Source organism: Schistocerca serialis, chromosome 3 (genome assembly GCF_023864345.2).
Source record: "Schistocerca serialis cubense isolate TAMUIC-IGC-003099 chromosome 3, iqSchSeri2.2, whole genome shotgun sequence".
NCBI classification, from domain to species: Eukaryota; Metazoa; Arthropoda; class Insecta; order Orthoptera; family Acrididae; genus Schistocerca; species Schistocerca serialis.
This window is the reverse complement of record NC_064640.1, coordinates 617,661,205-617,682,376: the sequence shown is the minus strand read 5'-3', so window position 1 is coordinate 617,682,376 and position 21,172 is coordinate 617,661,205. Positions and strand designations below refer to the sequence as shown.

Below are 21,172 nucleotides of genomic sequence, written 5' to 3'. Positions count from 1 at the left end.
CGTACGCCCCACACTATGGTTGCGCCAGTGGGCCCCTTCGTCCTATAGCTTGCGACAAGCAAACTGCTGCATTTACGCTTTTCAGCGGTTCCATGGCCCCTGTGGCCTCCATTCCACTTCGCAACCGCTGGTCAGCGTAACTTACTGCAATCCAGCCCGCACCCGAGTGGAGGGTCTGAATCAGAGGCTGAGACGGTTCTGCGACCGTGTGGGCTGCGGATTCCTCGACTTGCGCCATAGGGTGGTGGGGTTTCGGTTTCCGCTGGATAGGTCAGGAGTCCACTACACGCAACAAGCGGCTACACGGGTAGCAGGGGTTGTGTGGCGTGGGCTGGGCGGTTTTTTAGGTTAGATGGCCTTGGGCAAGTACAGGAAGGGCAACAGCCTCAACGGGTGCGGGGCAAAGTCAGGACATGCGGGGACCAAGCAGCAATCGGTATTGTAATTGTCAACTGTCGAAGCTGCGTTGGTAAAGTACCGGAACTTCAAGCGCTGATAGAAAGCACCGAAGCTGAAATCGTTATAGGTACAGAAAGCTGGCTTAAGCCAGAGATAAATTCTGCCGAAATTTTTACAAAGGTACAGACGGTGTTTAGAAAGGATAGATTGCATGCAACCGGTGGTGGAGTGTTCATCGCTGTTAGTAGTAGTTTATCCTGTAGTGAAGTAGAAGTGGATAGTTCCTGTGAATTATTATGGGTGGAGGTTACACTAAACAACCGAACTAGGTTAATAATTGGCTCCTTTTACCGACCTCCCGACTCAGCAGCATTAGTGGCAGAACAACTGAGAGAAAATTTGGAATACATTTCACATAAATTTTCTCAGCATGTTATAGTCTTAGGTGGAGATTTCAATTTACCAGATATAGACTGGGACACTCAGATGTTTAGGACGGGTGGTAGGGACAGAGCATCGAGTGACATTATACTGAGTGCACTATCCGAAAATTACCTCGAGCAATTAAACAGAGAACCGACTCGTGGAGATAACATATTGGACCTACTGATAACAAACAGACCCGAACTTTTCGAATCTGTAGGTACAGAACAGGGAATCAGTGATCATAAGGCCGTTGCAGCGTCCCTGAATATGGAAGTCAATAGGAATATAAAAAAAGGGAGGAAGGTTTATCTGTTTAGCAAGAGTAATAGAAGGCAGATTTCAGACTACCTAACAGATCAAAACGAAAATTTCTGTTCCGACACTGACAATGTTGAGTGTTTATGGAAAAAGTTCAAGGCAATCGTAAAATGCGTTTTAGACAGGTACGTGCCGAGTAAAACTGTGAGGGACGGGAAAAACCCACCGTGGTACAACAACAAAGTTAGGAAACTACTGCGAAAGCAAAGAGAGCTCCACTCCAAATTTAAACGCAGCCAAAACCTCTCAGACAAACAGAAGCTAAACGATGTCAAAGTTAGCGTAAGGAGGGCTATGCGTGAAGCGTTCATTGAATTCGAAAGTAAAATTCTATGTACCGACTTGACAGAAAATCCTAGGAAGTTCTGGTCTTACGTTAAATCAGTAAGTGGCTCGAAACAGCATATCCAGACACTACGGGATGATGATGGCATTGAAACAGAGGATGACACGCGTAAAGCTGAAATACTAAACACCTTTTTCCAAAGCTGTTTCACAGAGGAAGACCGCACTGCAGTTCCTTCTCTAAATCCTCGCACAAACGAAAAAATGGCTGACATCGAAATAAGTGTCCAAGGAATAGAAAAGCAACTGGAATCACTCAATAGAGGAAAGTCCACTGGACCTGACGGGATACCAATTCGATTCTACACAGAGTACGCGAAAGAACTTGCCCCCCTTCTAACAGCCGTGTACCGCAAGTCTCTAGAGGAACGGAGGGTTCCAAATGATTGGAAAAGAGCACAGATAGTCCCAGTCTTCAAGAAGGGTCGTCGAGCAGATGCGAAAAACTATAGACCTATATGTCTTACGTCGATCTCTTGTAGAATTTTAGAACATGTTTTTGCTCGCGTATCATGTCATTTCTGGAAACCCAGAATCTACTATGTAGGAATCAACATGGATTCCGGAAACAGCGATCGTGTGAGACCCAACTCGCCTTATTTGTTCATGAGACCCAGAAAATATTAGATACAGGCTCCCAGGTAGATGCTATTTTTCTTGACTTCCGGAAGGCGTTCAATACAGTTCCGCACTGTCGCCTGATAAACAAAGTAAGAGCCTACGGAATATCAGACCAGCTGTGTGGCTGGATTGAAGAGTTTTTAGCAAACAGAACACAGCATGTTGTTATCAATGGAGAGACGTCTACAGACGTTAAAGTAACCTCTGGCGTGCCACAGGGGAGTGTTATGGGGCCATTGCTTTTCACAATATATATAAATGACTTAGTAGATAGTATCGGAAGTTCCATGCGGCTTTTCGCGGATGATGCTGTAGTATACAGAGAAGTTGCAGCATTAGAAAATTGTAGCGAAATACAGGAAGATCTGCAGCGGATAGGCACTTGGTGCAGGGAGTGGCAACTGACCCTTAACATAGACAAATGTAATGTATTGCGAATACATAGAAAGAAGGATCCTTTATTGTATGATTATATGATAGCGGAACAAACACTGGTAGCAGTTACTTCTGTAAAATATCTGGGAGTATGCGTACGGAACGATTTGAAGTGGAATGATCATATAAAATTAATTGTTGGTAAGGCGGGTACCAGGTTGAGATTCATTGGGAGAGTGCTTAGAAAATGTAGTCCATCAACAAAGGAGGTGGCTTACAAAACACTCGTTCGACCTATACTTGAGTATTGCTCATCAGTGTGGGATCCGTACCAGGTCGGGTTGACGGAGGAGATAGAGAAGATCCAAAGAAGAGCGGCGCGTTTCGTCACTGGGTTATTTGGTAACCGTGATAGCGTTACGGAGATGTTTAATAAACTCAAGTGGCAGACTCTGCAAGAGAGGCGCTCTGCATCACGGTGTAGCTTGCTCGCCAGGTTTCGAGAGGGTGCGTTTCTGGATGAGGTATCGAATATATTGCTTCCCCCTACTTATACTTCCCGAGGAGATCACGAATGTAAAATTAGAGAGATTAGAGCGCGCACGGAGGCTTTCAGACAGTCGTTCTTCCCGCGAACCATACGCGACTGGAACAGGAAAGGGAGGTAATGACAGTGGCACGTAAAGTGCCCTCCGCCACACACCGTTGGGTGGCTTGCGGAGTATCAATGTAGATGTAGATGAATGTGTGCGCTCCGAAATACTGCACCAAATCTAACTTCCCTATCTTAAACTGTGGTGCTGCTACAATACAGATAATCTGTTCAATGTATGGTTAAGAGGTTAAAGAAAGAGACAAATTTTCCCTCTTTCCTTTTCTGCATTTTTTGCTTTTCCTACTATCCAAGTTTCAGTGCTCTGTTTTCACATGTTCAGTGATTTCTGAGAAATGTGTAACTTCTTTTGTTTCATAATGGCTTAAAATCCAGTCTAGTTAACATTTCTTAAAATAATCTTTACATTTGAGTGTCATATTTATTCTTTACATTTTGTTATGCTGAAGAATAAGGCCAGGACTCGACAGACATGAATTACTTACATGTGCATCCCCCATTGCTATCCTTACATGCAAGTTGGTGTATCCACAAACCGAAGTTGGAAACGCCACTTACAAGACTCAAAATGGTGACAAATTGGTAGGCAAAAGCCAGTGTCAGCCAAAGCTTACTGGTAAACTGGTGAAACTAACTTCTCTCATTTGTAAAGGAGTTAATATGGTTGTACAGCTTTAGCCAAAGGGCTTATACTGATGCTGATAAAGGAATATGGGTGCACAAATCTTGGGTATGGAAATGGGTATCTTGCAGAAATTTTATGGAGATGTCCAGTACGTTAATAATAGAACTATCTGCTGTGCACAAAAATCATTTGTGAATTTAAAATCAATTATTAATTCCTTTTGAGACACATTTCTGGTTCTATACAAAAATCTGATAAATATATGCGAGATTTCCTGTCAGCTTGCATTAAAATACAAGGAAAATTGTGATATCCAACAACTGGAGACACTATCATAACTGCAACACATATCACATTCCAATCAGCACTGTATCTAAATTTTTGTGTAAAGTACTTGGATGCTATCTAGAATACACCAAAGGTACATTGGAAATTAAGGTTTTTGTCTCAGTACTTCTGCTTTGTGTTAAGACTGTGCTATGTCACAGGTTCTTTAAATATAACATTTCATTTACTGGTACAGTACTAATTTTGTAACCAAACTTTGTAGTACTGTGCAAAACAGTGATTGCATCAATATTAACAATGTTGTACCTACACAGAATTTTAATTAGGGTCAAGAGTAGCTTTAAATCTCTAAACACACAAGTAAATGTTCTCTTTATGCTTCAGCATAATATGTATTTTCAGTGACTAAAGCAGAAAATTATTATTATAATCAAATAAAAATACGCCTTTACAATACTGAGCTTAACTGACTAGTAGTGGAGGTTATGTCCAACTGGCCCATCTAGGGCCAGAAGACAGAATATTACCTTACTTTTACAATGCTGACTGTTCTGCAGTGATATTAATTTCAGAAAGTCCACATTCTTAGTTACAGTATTTTTCAAATCCAAATGTCACTTCAAACGGTGCTGAGTAACTTTATTACAAATAAATGATTGTAAGGAATTGCTGAATGCTGGATGAGATTCCTACTCATGGTTTAAGAACATTTTGCCACTTTAAAAAGTATTTATTTATTTAGTTGAAGACTAAACATATTATTTTGTCATGACACTAACAATACACGTACACAACCAAATTTTTCAAGACATGTACTGTTCAACAAGCAAGAGCAGATCCACTTAGTTAGCTGCTGGAGCTCATAGGTGATGGTGGGGGAAGCGACAATGTGCAATAAAGTTACACTTCTTTTAGCTTTTGTAACTTATGCCTAAGTTGGCATAACAGTGTGCAAGTAGGTTGTTTCCACATGAAATTTGACTTATGTGAGTGGTGGTGGGGGCATGCATGTGTAGGTAATCCATGCATGTGGAAACCCAGTTTAATGAAGTGCTACAATTAAAAGTACTGATGCCACACAGTGTGTGATAGTCATGTGTGAATTTTCTTTTGTTTATACTGAATACTACACGCCTGAATTTAGATGCTAAATGTTGCAAAGTTGATAGTATTCTGTCACTGATGCAGGTCTGAAATATTTGCCTGATGTTTCACAGATGTATCACAGGTCTCTCATCAGTAATGAATACCATACAAGAAATCCTAAAGACTGTTTAAAAGTTAACCATAAAAAAAATAAAGCTAGAGCAGAAAGCTCTTAGTTATAATCTGTTTTTACAATCTGGAATGCCATTTGTGATGCACAAAAAAACCAGGTTGGTCCAAGTAATATCTGAGCCAGGTCAGAGTTTAATGCTGAGTGCATGAAGCTACATGAGGCTCAGAACACCATAAAGAAGCATATGTTTAATTGTAATACTATCATAATTCCCATTTAATATGATGTATGATGATATAGCTATAAGAGATTTAAGTGCTCTTGTACTGTGCACTACAATGTGATTTGTTTTCTACTGTTACCTCCAGAGGGCAGTGAAGGACAGTTTTATAACCTGACTGCCCTACTTAGTGAGTTTTCACTACAAAATTAAATACAAAGAACCTGAGTTTAATTTTTAAGTTGTTTGGAGGGATGAGCAAGCGCCCTGGAACTATTTTCTTTGTCATTTCCAAGGTAGTATTGGATTCCAGACACAAAAACCCCACTTTGTGGAATTATACACCTTTTGGTAGTGTTCCCATGTGACAAATGGGAGTATGTTCTGAACAAAGGGACTTGGTTTGAACTCTAATCAAACTATGTACCTCCATGATAGGAACTGAGAATACCCAGGAGTTACCCAACAGCACAGGAAAAATCACTTGGACAATACCGTTAATGTCTTGAATGTGCATTTCATCATGTGCATTAAATAATGAACAGCTTCCTGTATGGAACACTCTTTTCAGTTTTTCTGACTTCAAATGCTTAAAATACAATGATACAACTATGTTAACTAATGTAACTACAAACATTACGAACTGAATACAGATCACATATCGCTGCCTTTAATTTACACTTTATTTTAGTGTTTGATTTACTTCTTCTTACAATACATTTATTTATAGCTGCCTTCTAAAAATGTATTCTGTTTGTAGTCTGTGATATTGTTGGTATAGTGATTATTTTGTTCATTTGTCTGGTAATTCCATTTTCCATAGAAATGGATATATATGTTGCTCTGTTTTAAGTTCTTTTTACAAGTGTGACAATTTTCTGATTCAAAATGCCTCATACTGAATACATAATGAATGTCTTCATGGTACTGCTTTATGTTGTGTTTGTTTGTAAGTTAATTAGCAAAATACTGCTTTATGTTGTGTTTCTCCCTTTGTATTTTCTATACTTGTTCTTATTATGATAGGCTGTGGAATGTATTTTATGCTATTAAGTGCTAGAAGCTCAGTCTTTTTATGCCAATCTCTGTAATGTTGGTCAGCAATTTTGTGAATGATGATAGAATTTTAGTTTGATTGTCTTTTTTGTCATCAAAAACACACATAAGATTTTTTATATATTACATATTATGCTTTCTTGGGTAGTAAAAAGAGTGTATCAAGTTTGCCTTGCAATATATGCATGTTTGAAATTTTCTTCTTATCCACAATGTATATAGTCTCAAAGGGTGAAAATGTTTTGATATATAATTGTGCCTTCAGGAGGAATTCTGAAGTTTTCCTCCAGAATTACTTCTCACAATTGTTGAGTTGAATGTTCTGTTTTGCTACTAAGTATTGAACATGAAGCCCATCATTCAGCAGAATGTGTTATGACTACATTTCCAATAGTTCACATGGGTAACTTCTACGATGCGACCAAGCAATTCATGTCACATATTCACCTTCCATTTGTACATCTCAGAGTTCATCCAACCCTCCAAAATAAAAATTTAATTGCATAAAGTCTGGCACTCTTGATGAACAATTAAAGGTGCTACCATGAGTGTTGTTGTAACTGCCGTCTGCTTCACATCTGCTGTGCAGCAAGCTAAGTAAATTTAAGTATTAACTGTGTTTTTCTTACTTGTCACTTCTTTTTCCATGCGTTTTTGTTTTTAGGAAGCTTTAATTTTCGAGTACTAGTAACAGTGTTTGCTTCGAATACAGTCCAGAGTCAGGTGGTGTTTATTTTCATTGTTTCCAACAAGAAGTATCTAGTAACCACAGTTTAGTCAGCTATCAGCCGGCTTTAGTGAATTAGCAGTCTAGTTAAAAGTCGATTAACTCTCTACAGTAAATTGTTGATTTCATAGGATGGATAGGATGTGTAACTGCTGTGCACAAAGGCACGAGGAGCTGGCCACTGTTCGTGAACAGCTGAGCTTGATGATGGCTGCGGTCAGCCGTCTTCAGGCTGCTGCCTCGGAGTGTAGTGGCAGTGGGGAGTCTGGTGCATCGCATGGTACACCCCAGGTGCTACATGCTTCATCCACAGTCTGTGCTGTCGAGACATCCTCGCGGGTACTGGGCGTGGTTGGGCAACCCTCTCCCCCCCACCCCACCTCAAGGGGAGTGGCGGGTACAGCAGCATTCGCATTGCACGAGGCGGAGGATCAATGTAGAGGCTGGCCGTGTGGCATCGCCCACTCTGCCTGTGAGTAGACATGCTGCCGCTCCTTCAGCAAGGTCCAAGCAGGCACACGGGGGGAGGGTTTTATTAGTGATTGGGAGCTCCAATGTTAGGTGGGTGATGGAGCCCCTTAGGGAAATAGCGGAAAGGTCAGGAAAGAAGGCCAGTGTTCACTTTGTCTGCTTGCCATGGGGTCTCATCCAAGATGTGGAGGAAGCCCTGCCGGCGGCGAAAGAGAGCACTGGGTGCACCCGACTGCAAGTTGTGATCATGTCGGCACCAATGACTCCTGCCATATGGGTTCAGAGGTCATCCTCAGTTCATACAGATGGTTGGCGGAGTTGGTGAAGGTGGAAAGCCTCACTCGCGGGGTGGAATCTGAGCTAGCTATTTGTAGTATTGTTCCCAGAACCGATCACGGTCCTATGGTTTGGAGCTGAGTGGAAGGATTAAACCAGAGGCTCAGACGATTCTGCGGAGATCTGGGGTGCAATTTCTCGACCTCCGCTATCAGTTGGAGAAATGTAGGGTCCCCCTGAATAGGTCAGGCGTGCACTACACATAGGAAGCAGCTACAAGGGTAGCGGAGTATGTGTGGGGTGCACATGTGGGCTTTTTAGGTTAGAGAATTCCCTCCCTACGCCCGACAAGACGCCTCCTGAGATGCGACAAGGTAGCAGAAGGCAAAACACAACAGGGAATAACAATATTAATGTGGTAATAGTAAACTGCAGGAGCGTCTATAGAAAGGTCCCGGAACTGCTCTCATTAATTAACGGTCACAATGCCCACATAGTACTAGGGACGGAAAGTTGGCTCAAACCTCATGTAAACAGTAATGAAATTCTAAACTCAGATTGGAATGTATACCACAGAGACAGGCTGGGCAGTGAAGGGGGAGGCATGTTTATAGTGATAAAAAGTGCAACAGTATCAAAGGAAATTGACGGAGATCTGAAATGCGAAATAATTTGGGTGAAGGTCACGGTTAAAGCAGTCTCAAACATGGTAAATGGATGTCTCTTTAGGCTCCCTGGCTCAGCAGCTGTTGTGGCAGAGCACCTGAAGGAAAATTTGGAAAATATTTTGAATAGATTTCCTGACCATGTTATAGTTCTGGGTGGAGATTTTAATTTCCCAGATATAGACTGGGAGACTCAAACGTTTATAACAGGTGGCAGGGACAAAGAACCCAGTGAAATTTTTTCAAGTGCATTATCTGAAAACTACCTCGAGGAAAGAACCAACTCGTGGTGATAACATATTAGACCTTCTGGTGACTAACAGACCCAAACTATTTGAAACAGTTAATGCAGAACAGGGAATCAGTGATCATAAAGCAGTTACTGCAGTGATGATTTCAGCCGTAAATAGAAATATTAAAAAAGGTAGGAAGATTTTTCTGTTTAGCAAAAGTGACAAAAAGCAGATTTCAGAGTACTTGACAGCTCAACACAAAAGTTTTATCTCAAGTACAGATAGTGTTGAGGATCAGTGGACAAAGTTCAAAACCATAATACAATATGTATTAGATGAGTATGTGCCAAGCAAGATTGTAAGAGATGGAAAAGAGACACCTGGTACAACAACAGAGTTAGAAAACTGCTGCAGAAGCAAAGGGAACTTCAGAGCAAACATAAACATAGCCAAAGCCTTGCAGACAAACAAAAATAACATCAAGCGAAATGTACTGTGAGGAGGGCTATGCGAGAGGCGTTCAGTGAATTCAAAAGTAAAGTTCTGTGTACTGACTTGGCAGAAAAACCTAAGAAATTTTGGTCTTATGTCAAAACGGTAGGGGATCAAAACAAAATGTCCAGACACTCTGTGACCAAAATGGTAATGAAACAGAGGATGACAAACTAAAGGCCGAAATACTAAATGTCTTTTCCAAAGCTGTTTCACAGAGGAAGACTGCACTGTAGTTCCTTCTCTAGATTATCGCACAGATGTCAAAATGGTAGATATCGAAATAGATAACAGAGGGATAGAAAAACAATTAAAATTGCTCAAAAGAGGAAAGGCTGCTGGACCTGATGGGATACCAGTTCAATTTTACACAGAGTACGTGAAGGAACTTCCCCCCCTTCTTGCAGCGGTGTACCGTAGGTATCTAGAAGATTGTAGAGCTCCAAAAAATTGGAAAAGGGCACAGGTCATCTCCATTTTCAAGAAGGGGCATCAAACAGATGTGCAAAACTATAGACCTATACCTCTAACATTGATCAGTTGTAGAATTTTGGAACATGCATTACGTTCAAGTATAATGACTTTTCTGGAGACTAGAAATCTACTCTGTAGGAATCAGCAAGGGTTTCAAAAAAGACGATCTTATGAAACCCAGCTCATGCTATTCGTCCACGAGACTCAGAGTGCCATAGACATGGGTTCCTAGGTAGATGCAGTGTTTCTTGACTTCCGCAAGGCATCTGATACAGTTCCTCACAGTTGTTTAATGAACAAAGTAAGAGCATATGGACTATCAGACCAATTGTGTGATTGGATTGAAGAGTTACTAGATAACAGAACACAGCATGTCATTGTCATTGGAGAGAAGTCTTCTGAAGTAAGAGTGATTACAGGTGTGCAGCAGGGGAGTGTCATAGGACCATTGCTATTAACAATATATATAAATGACCTAGTGGATAACATAAGAAGTTCACTGAGGCTTTTTGCAGATGATGCTGTAGTATATCGAGAGGTTCTAACAATGGAAAATTGTACTGAAATACAGGAGGATCTGCAATGAACTGACGCATGGTGCAGGGAATGGCAATTAAATCTCAATGTAGACAAGTGTAATGTGCTGTAAATACATAGAAAGAAAGATCCTTTATCATTTAACTACAATATAGCAGGTCAGCAACTGGAAGCAGTTAATTCCATAAATTATCTGTGAGTAGGCATTAGGAGTGATTTAAAATGGAATGACCATATAAAATTAATCGTCGGTAAAACAGATGCCAGACTGAGATTCATTGGAAGAATCCTAAGGAAATGCAGTCGGAAAACAAAGGAAGTTGGTTACAGTACACTTGTTTGCCCACTGCTTGAATACTGCTCACCAGTGTGGGATCCGTACCAGATAGGGTTGATAGAAGAGATAGAGAAGATCCAATGGAGAGCAGCACACTTTGTTACAGGATCATTTAGTAATCGCAAAAGCGTTCCGGAGCTGGTAGATAAACTTCAGTGGAAGACTCTGCAAGAGAGATCCTCAGTGGCTTGGTACAGGCTTTTGTTGAAGTTTCGAGAGCATACCTTCACCGAACAGTCAAGCAGTATATTGCTCCCTCTCTCGCGAAGAGACCATGAGGATAAAATCAGAGAGATTAGAGCCCACACAGAGGCATACTGACAATCTTTCTTTCCACGAACAATATGAGACTGGAATAGAAGGGAGAACCGATAGAGGTACTCAAGGTACCCTCCGCCACACACCGTCAGGTGGCTTGCGGAGTATGGATGTAGATGTAGATGACCAATCCAGCAATTAGGGTAACTGCAGTTGAGATTTTCCCTCACATGTCTGGTCAAATGTGGAGGGTCTCCATCATGCTGGAAGTACACTGAAGTCTGTGCAGCTGAAGAAACATCCTCAGGTGTTCCGCAAATGAATTTTACAAAAAATGCAAGCAATATCTGGACCTATCACTTGTTACTGATCAAGCAGCACCAAACACTGACCGAAAACCAAACTTGGCAATTGGTTTCAACTGTATCAATTGATGGTTATTACATGTGTTGCTGATTCCATTCCATGTAAATGTGGCTTCATCAGTGAATAGTACTAATGGAAGCAAATGACGGTTGCCATTCAACCGGTGAGAAAATGTAAGTTTGTGGCATCATTGCCAATGTGAAGATCATGAACACACTGTATATGAAATGGCTACAAGTTTTCTGCATGTAATGTTCGCAATACATGTGTCTGTGGTACATTGACTTCTCACAATGTGCTGAAACTCTGCTGAACACTCTACCATCAGGAATTTGCCAATGGTAGTATCTGACAACAACAGGAGCACTACCAAAGTGGAAGCTGTAAACATACATTATGTGATCCAAAGTATCCAGACACTTCCAAAAACATATGTTTTTCATATTAGGTGCATTGTGCTGTCACCTACTGCCAGATACTCCATATTAGCCACCTCAATAGTCAGTAGACATTGTGGAAGAGCAGAATGGGCTGCTCCATAGAACTCATGGATCTCGAACGTGGTCAGGTGATTGGGTGACACTTCTGTCATACTTCTGTATGTGAGATTTCCACGCTCCTAAACATCCCTAGATCCACTGTTTCCAATGTGATAGGGAAGTGGAAACATGAAGGGACATGTACAGCATAAAAGTGTACAGGCTGACTTTGTCTGTTGACTGACAAAGACCGCCGACAGTTGAAGAGGGTCATAATGTGTAATAGACAGACATCTATCCAGACCATCACACAAGAATTCCAAACTGCATCAGGATCCATTGCAAGTACTATGACAGATGGGAGGTGAGGAAACTTGGATTTCATGGTAGAGCGGCTGCTCATAAGCCACGTATCATGCTGGTAAATGCCAAACGACACCTCGCTTGGTGTAAGGAGCGTAAACATCAGACAATTGAACATTGGAAAAATATTGTGTGGAGTGATGAATCACAGTACACAATGTGGCGATCCAACGGCAGGGTGAGGGTATGGTGAATGTCCGGTGAACGTCATCTGCCAATGTGTGTAGTGCCAACAGTAAAATTCGGAGGCGGTGGTACTATGGTGTCATCATGTTTTTCATGGAGGGAGTTTGCACCCCTTGTTGTTTTGCATTTCACTATCACAGCACAGGCCTACATTGATGTTTTAAGCACCTTCTTGCTTCCCACTGTTGAAGAGCAATTTGGGGATGGCAATTGCATCTTTCAATACGATCGAGCACCTATTCATAATGCACCGCCTGTGGCAGACAGTAACATGACAATATCATCCCTGTAATGGACTGGCCTGTATCCTACAGAACACCTTTGGGATGTTTGGGATGTTTTGGAATGTTTTGGAACACCGACTTACATTACGGAGATGATGGATAAACTCCAGTGGAAGACTCTGCAGGAGAGACTCTCAGTAGCTCGGTACGGGCTTTTGTTGAAGTTTCGAGAACATACCTTCACCGAAGAGTCAAGCAGTATATTGCTCCCTCCTACATATATCTCACGAAGAGACCATGAGGATAAAATCAGAGGGATTAGAGCCCACACAGAAGCATACTGACAATCCTTCTTTCCACGAACAATACGAGACTGGAATAGAAGGGAGAACCGATAGAGGTACTCAAGGTACCCTCCGCCACACACCCTCAGGTGGCTTGCGGAATATGGATGTACATGCAGATGTAGACTTTATGCCAGGCTTCACCGACTGACATCAATACCTCTCCTCAGCACAGCACTCCATGAAGAATGGGCTGCCATTCCCCAAGAAACCTTCCAGCACCTGATTGAGCATATGCCTGTGAGAGTGGAAGCTGTCACCAGTGCTAAGGGTGGGCAAACACCATTTTGAGTTCCAGCATTACCTATGGAGAGTGCCACGAACTTGTAAGTCATTTTCAGCCAGGTGTCCGGATACTTTTGATCACATAGTGTAGATCATATTTGCATATTCTTCATTGGTGTAAATGTGTGGCAGTTTAGTCAGCACGTGTACAAACACAATTAACTTAGGCTTCTCTGAGATATGTTCTCAATCTCTCATACTACTTCACTCACAACACATCATGGACAATTGAGTGTTCAGTGGGCTAGCTTAATGGCAGAAAGATACCCTGAGCAAAGAGGTTGAAAGCAACAAGGTAGGCTGGACTAGAAAAAAATGTCAGTGTAGTTAGGTGGGTAAGACATGTATGTGCTCACCACTAGACCAAAAACAAATGTACACTAAATTTATTCTATCTTGGAAACCATTTAGAATAGGGCACTTGTCCATATGAAGTTTTTTGCTTCAAATGAATGCTCCTATCATATCCCCGAATATTGATCACTCCTTCAGCGACCTCCTGTAGAGATTGTTTGACTGTTCTCCTGATCTCTCACCCACTGAAAACATCTGGTCATGGCTTGCTGAAGACTGGTATGCAACCATTTGCCAGCCACTAAGATTGATGAGCTCTATGCCAGAGTTGAAGTAGCACAGAATAATGTACCTTTGTTTACCATCCAAGCTCAGTTTGACTAAATGGCAATCTGGGTTAGAGCAATTGTTGCTGCCAGAGATGGCAGTTCGGTGTACTAAGTTTTACACCCTGTATATCAACAACAAAGTAAACTGTGTAATCTTCCCACTATGCCGTATACAGACAATAAGTACAATTTCATTATTTGCTATCCTTACTGGCATTTCAATTTTAATAGTCACCCATGTATTTAGGTAGTCTCAATTAAATTATCAGTACTTACCATTTCTTGTTCCCTTAGCATGTACATATTCATGTCCAACATGGGCAGCATAATCAACTGTCAATCCCGCACACAAGAGAATCATCAGAGATGAAGAAATTTCAATTGTTAGTCCTGACCAGTACATTGACCCAATGAGGTCAGTTACAGTAAGTATCACACATAAATTGACCAATACCACAGCTCTTGGGCCCTTAATCAAGCACAGTGTTACAGCAAAGACAGCAGCACATGTGATTGCCAAATTCCGAAACAGCTCCTCGCCGACAATCTGTAAGAAGAAATTAAATTTTATATTAGACTGACGCTTTTTGTATTCTGTATTTACATGTAAATCTACATACTCCAAGCCACTGTGAAATGAATGATAGAAGTTAATTCCCATTTTACCACTTATTTACTTGTTTCAGACAGTAAGTCTTTATAGATTATCTGCAAAAAGTCTGTAGTTACTATTTAATTGTTTGCTGATTCATTACTATATGCCATGAACAGCAAGGGTACCAACACACTTCACAAATTTTGCTTGATACCTCATATGATCCTACTGTCAATAAGAAGTGTAGGTGTGGTACTGAGCCAAAAGGGTAATAGTTTCAGTGACATGTTTATCATTTCCATGAACGATACATCACAATTCTTTATCTTGAAAATTTAATTATAATTATTTCTCTAAATATAGCAGTATCCTGAAATTAAATAACTTTTTGTATAAAATATACATTTTTTAGCAAACTGCAGCCTCATTGTTGACACTGCAACAATAAATTTTGTAATTTATTTTTATTTATTTATTTATTTACTGTTTTCTTTACAAATGCATCAATGTGGCATAAGGAAATGTGAGAATTTACATCAGTAATCATCATAAGTTAGTTTTTTCATATTTATGTATGAAGAGTATTACAAAAATAAGTCTACTCTGAAACAGTACAAATGAAACTTTACACTTAGGCAATTCTAGATCAGAGTTCCATATACAAAATTGATACACTTGTATTTCTCTTTCATATATGAACTGTTGTTTCATCATCACAGAAACATTCTGTAAAGTGTTCTGGAGAATTTGCTAACATTTAAGTTATAGACATAACTAAACATTAATTATAACATGCTGGTTGGCTGAAATATGTTTAAGTTAAACTTCTCTAAAGTAACTGGGAGAAAATATTGTAAAATGTATGCCTAATTTAATTTTTGTCAGTAATTCCAAATATTTTAGGTCTGGTTGTGTATAACTGCATTTAGCCATCTCAAACAAGTAACATATTTGTTGGCTTTTCTAAAGGGCTCTGATATTGAGAGGGTTATTTGCACATACAGTGAGAGTGTGCTTAATTCACAGGGAAATAAAATACAGGATTCTAGTATTTCCTCTAACTGTTAAAAGCATTTTAACTGTGAGAATTATGCTATCCTTTTCAGTAAATATATTTTATGGTGTCATAGTAAATGCTACAAAATGTTTCAAGGAAGATCTCTTTAAAGAGATGTGAAATGTATCAAAAGGTACGTCTTATGAATTATACTATCAGTCATTATCTGACTACAAAATAATTGTGGACCTGGATGTCAGCTTCTCTACATCTACATCTACATGGATATTCTGCAGATCACATTTAAGTGTCTGGCAGAGCTTTCATCAAACCACCTTTGCAGTTCTCTATTACTCCAGTCTCATATAGATTGCAGAAAGAACGAACACCCATATCTTTCCGTACAAACTCTGATTTCCCTCATTTTATCATGGTGATTGTTTCTCCCTATCTACATCTACATCTACATCTATATTTATAATCTGAAAGCCACCCAATGGTGTGTGGCGGAGGGCACTTTACGTGCCACTGTCATTACCTACCTTTCCTCTTCCAGTCGCGTATGGTTCGCGGGAAGAACGACTGCCGGAAAGCCTCCGTGCGCGCTCGAATCTCTCTAATTTTAGATTCGTGATCTCCTGGGGAGGTATAAGTAGGGGGAAGCAATATATTTGATACCTCATCCAGAAATTTATCCTCTCGAAACCTGGACAACAAGCTACACCGTGATGCAGAGCGCCTCTCTTACAGAGTCTGCCACTTGATTTTTGCTAAACATCTCCATAATGCTATCACGCTTACCAAATAACCCTGTGACGAAATGTGCCACTCTTCTTTGGATCGTCTCTATCTCCTCTGTCAACCCGACCTGGTGCGGATCCCACACTGATGAGCAATACTCAAGTATAGGTCGAACGAATGTTTTGTAAGCCACCTCCTTTGTTGATGGACTACATTTTCTAAGGACTCCCCCAATGAATATCAACCTGGTACCCGCCTTACCAACAGTTAATTTAATATGATCATTCCTCTTCAAATCGTTCTGCATGCATACTCCCAGATATTTTACAGAAGTAACTGCTACCAGTGTTTGTTCCGCTATCATATAATCATACAATAAAGGATCCTTCTTTCTATGTATTCACAATACATTACATTAGTCTATGTTAAGGGTCAGTTGTCACTCGCTGCACCAAGTGCCTATCCACTGCAGATCTTCCTGCATTTCGCTGCAATTTTCTAATGCTGCAACTTCTCTGTATACCACAGCATCATCCACGAAAAGCCACATGGAACTTCCAACACTATCTACTAGGCCATTTATATATATTGTGAAAAGTAATGGCCCCATAACACTCCCTTGTGGCACGCCAGAGGTTACTTTAACGTCTGTAGATGTGTCTCCATTGAGAACAACATGCATTAACAAAATATTTTCGCATGTGCAAGAGAAAGATGGTAATTGGAATTTTGTGAGAAGATTCCTCCATGAAGAAAAACACCTTTGTTTTAATTATGTTCATCCCAAATCCTGTATCATTTCAGTGATACACTCTCCCCTATTTCATGCTGATACAGAACGTGTTGCTCTATTTTGAACCTTTTTGATGTACTCTGTCAATCCTATCTGGTACGGATCCCACACCATACAGCAATATTCTGAAAGAGGATGGACAAGTGTAGTGTAGGCAGTCTCCTTAGTAGATCTGTTACATTCTCTAAGTGTCCTACCAATAAAACACAGTCTTTGGTTAGCCTTCCCGACAACATTTGCTATGTGTTTCTTCCAATTTAAGTTGTTCGTAATTTTAATTTCTAGATATTAGTTGAATTTATGGCCTTCATATTTGACTGATTTATCATGCAAATGGATGACCTCACACTTTTCGTTATTTAGGGTCAATTGCCAAGTTTTGCACCATACAGATACCTTTTGCAACAGTATTATGAAAAGGAAAGTTGCTACTCACCATATAGTCAAGATGCTGAGTTGAGTCGCAGATAGGCACAACAAAAAGACTCTCACAATTTAAGCTTTTGGTTGTTAAGACCTTCCTCAACAGTAGATGACAGACGCGTGCACGCGCACACATACACACACACACACACACACACACACACACACACACACACACACACACACACACACACAAAACTGCAATCTCAGGCAAATGAAACTACACTGCAGGGTGTGTGTGCGTGTGTGCGTGTGTGTGTGTGTGTGTGTGTGTCTGTCCTCTATTGTTGATGAAGGCCTTAATGGCCAAAAGCTTTATTTGTGAGAGTCTTTTTGTTGTGCCTATCTGCGACTCAGCATCTCCGCTATATGGTGAGTAGCAACTTCCCTTTTTGTAATATTGTTACATTCCATCCTGGATTTTCCTTTGTCAGATATCTTTTCTAAATCATTTTGCAATTTGTTTTGGTCTTCTGATGACTTTACTAGTCAACAAACAACAGCATCATCTGCAAACAACCTAAGATGGCTTCTCAGATTGTCTCCCAAATCGTTTATATAGATAAGAAACAGCAAAGTGGCTATAACACTACCATTGGGAATGTCAGAAATCCCATAGCTTTTGACCTTTCATTTGTAATGTTGCCAGATTAAGTATGTTTTGTCTGCACAGTGTAGTGACACCAACCAATATCACTATGGAAATGGAGTAGCTGGTGCAATACTACTGTCTACTGTCATGGTGCCACTATCCAGTTGGCACTTGTCACCAAGACTGCCCTTTGGCGAGGTCATTCCTACCAGAATCCTGCATATAAATTGGTCCAGGGACAGTTGTAATTCTGTCACAATTTTGATACAGTAGAACTGTGTGCTGATTAGTCCTTTGGCTTGGTTCTCACCGTGGAGTGGATTTATGAGCATTTACCCTTCAGACTCTGTTAGTTACTTGCTGGACACTGACAGTGGGTGAAGTGGACTTGGGTTCATGGCTTACTTTAAAATAGTTTTCACTGCTCCATGGAGCATGCTGTAACATATCTCAATTTGTTGAATAAATGGGGATGAGTATCCATTAGTTCTGAGTGTATATCACCTTCACAAAATTGGTTACAACTCAGGATCTGTGATGCATGCAAATTAGACTTTGAACATTTTGTGATTAGGCAAGACTAAGTGTCTTCAGCAATAGAGCAACTACAGCAACTAACTAATGTAAACCACGTGGAGTTATCAAGAGTTAACAACAGCAATGTTACATACAGAGCAAGCGTTAGCAAATGCAGCAGGTATATCCTCTGTGCCACCTGTGTTTATGGCTTTTACACCTTTTAATGAACAAAGTGAAGAGTGGGATGCTAACTGCTAACAATTCCAGTTGCATTCTAAAATTGCCTAATTTCTGACATGGAAAGACAACAGGCCATGATCTTTCCAGGAAATCCCAAACTGTATCACCCAAAACAGAAACTAGAGTTACTAAAGAATCCTGCGGGACATGAGTTGCTTAGAATATTGTCTTTATCAGATGAACATTTTTGATGAAGAAACTTGTAATTGCAGCCAAATTAGAAAGCCAGCAGCAAGAAAAAGGTCCCAATCAATCTTATGCAGACTGGGCTGCAGCCTATGTCATCATTCTCCAGCACAGATCATTAGGTACATAACACCATCTCTGGTGGCACCTTCACATACTCAATGGCCCATCACCAACCACATCAGTAGTGACAGACCACATCAGCAGCAATGCCATTGCCTAGCTGTTAACAATGCCTCCTCCACAATGCGTGTAGTGCATGGTCCCATCAGCGAGCAACATGCCACAGGTGTGGCAAAAGGGGACACTTGCAAGTGGCTGGACAAAAACATGGAAACATGGGTGCATAAATGCAGACGATAGCCAGGTCTGCAGGTTGTGCTGTCATACCTGACACCTGTGCAATATCCTCAATATGTTGAAAGTGTCAAGTCATGGTCAGGAGAGTATTCTGTGCAGTTGTGAGTACATCAGGTCGGAGCTGAGTGAATCTGAACATGGGCAAACTGAGAGTGATCATATGGTGGGTGCCTCCATAGACAAGGTAACTGAAGTGTTTACTATTTCAAGAGGTACTGTGTTGAAGATTTATACTGCATACAGGGTAAGTGGGAAAATATCATCCACTAAGTCACAACATGGATGAAAGTATGTGTTGAGTGATTGTGGCAGATGGTCATTGAAGAAGAGTGTGATGAAAAATAAGGGGATGACAGTTGCAAAAATCATTGCAGAACTGGCCGAACTCTAGAATCTTCTCCACTACAAAACAACATGTAGGAAGCTCCAGAGGCAAGGAACTCCTGAGCAATCTGAAATTCCAAAACCACTCATCAGTGATGCAAATTCTTGTAACAGCAAGATGTGGAGCTGAAAGCATTAAATCTCAACATAGAGGAACAGAAGAAAATCATTTGGTTGGATGAGTCTTGTTTCACACTGGCTGAATAGTCCATGGGTGTACTGTCTGTTCATAGTGTCCAATGGGCACAATATTTTGTCTAGCAGATATGTCACCATCATCAGGTGTGTTGATGAACTGAGGTCCTGGGAGGTGCATGGCTGACATATATCCTGCCTCCAAACAAGCCATTCTCAATTTCACCTACACCCTAGGAAAGGTGTCAATGGATAACTTACAGTTCTACTCACTTACAACTAAATCAGATGGCCAGGAAACTTCCTGGTGCTAGCTGACCCTAAAGTGGACTCTTTCCATGAATTGGGGTTTATGGTTCATAAAACAGTACACACTATGCAATCTGAAGGACCTTGAGTCATCCTAAAGACTCTCTTCACAGATATGCTCAATCCTTGTCACCTGGGTTATGGAAGGAGAATACTTTCAAACCTCACATCACTCTACCCCATGCTTCTTCAAAGCTTGTATAGTGTTCCTGGCTCTAAAGGGCATCCGCAAATCAGAACTGGACAGAGCAACTCATGAAGATGTGTTAATGCCTATACCCCATAGTCAATGGACCACTCCACTAATGTATGTGTTGTGTAAGCCCAATGACATTTTTAGAGTTTGTGGTGAGTTTAAAGTGATGAAAAATGCACAATATGAAGTGAAAATTTATTCCCTACTGATCGCAAATGAACTCTCTGCAACACTAGGCCATAACAGTTTATTCAGTAAAATCAACCTCACAGTGACATATTTTCAAATTCTGTTGGGTGCAACATCATGAACTATCACAGTGTTCAATACACCACACTACCACTATCACTATTACCACTTGTTCTTCTTCTTCTTCGTCTTCTTCTTCTTCACAGGGTCAGAGTGTTAATCTGTATTTGGCAATGTTTGTTAGTCAGTTTTGTGTTCCATGGATAATTTGCATGATAAATCATAATAATGTGAACTGAGTCATTTTACATTCACATCCCAAATTAATTTATAAATACAGCTACATGTTAAACACTTATAAGTTGTTTTTGTATTTTATTATTATTGAATAATGTGAGTTAGTAATTCCCACCCACTGCTTTTCACACATTACAATAATGGAATAGAAGAAGTTGTCAAGCAGAAACTTTAAAGTTTGTTTTCAAATTTTTTCTTTGCTGTCTGTCCGAAGTTTTACATCAATGGGTAAGTGATCAAAACTTTTAGTTGCAGCATTGTGCACCCTCTTTTTAACCTTAATGTGGAGTAATGAATGCCACTTTTCCTTCTGGCATTGTAATTATGTACATTATTGTTCCTTTTAACTGTGGTGGTTAATTGTGAAAAAA

At 40.4% G+C, this 21,172-nt stretch overlaps 1 protein-coding gene across 1 annotated transcript in view; it reads right to left on the bottom strand.

The window, feature by feature from the left end:
- The window catches only part of LOC126471053 (patched domain-containing protein 3-like), a 630,102-nt gene that overhangs the window by 40,384 nt on the left and 568,546 nt on the right, over nt 1–21,172 (bottom strand). Inside the window, exon 15 of the mRNA XM_050099121.1 lies at nt 14,122–14,392. Within this exon, the coding sequence (XP_049955078.1) occupies nt 14,122–14,392 (271 nt within the window). The remainder of the gene's footprint in view (nt 1–14,121; nt 14,393–21,172) is intronic.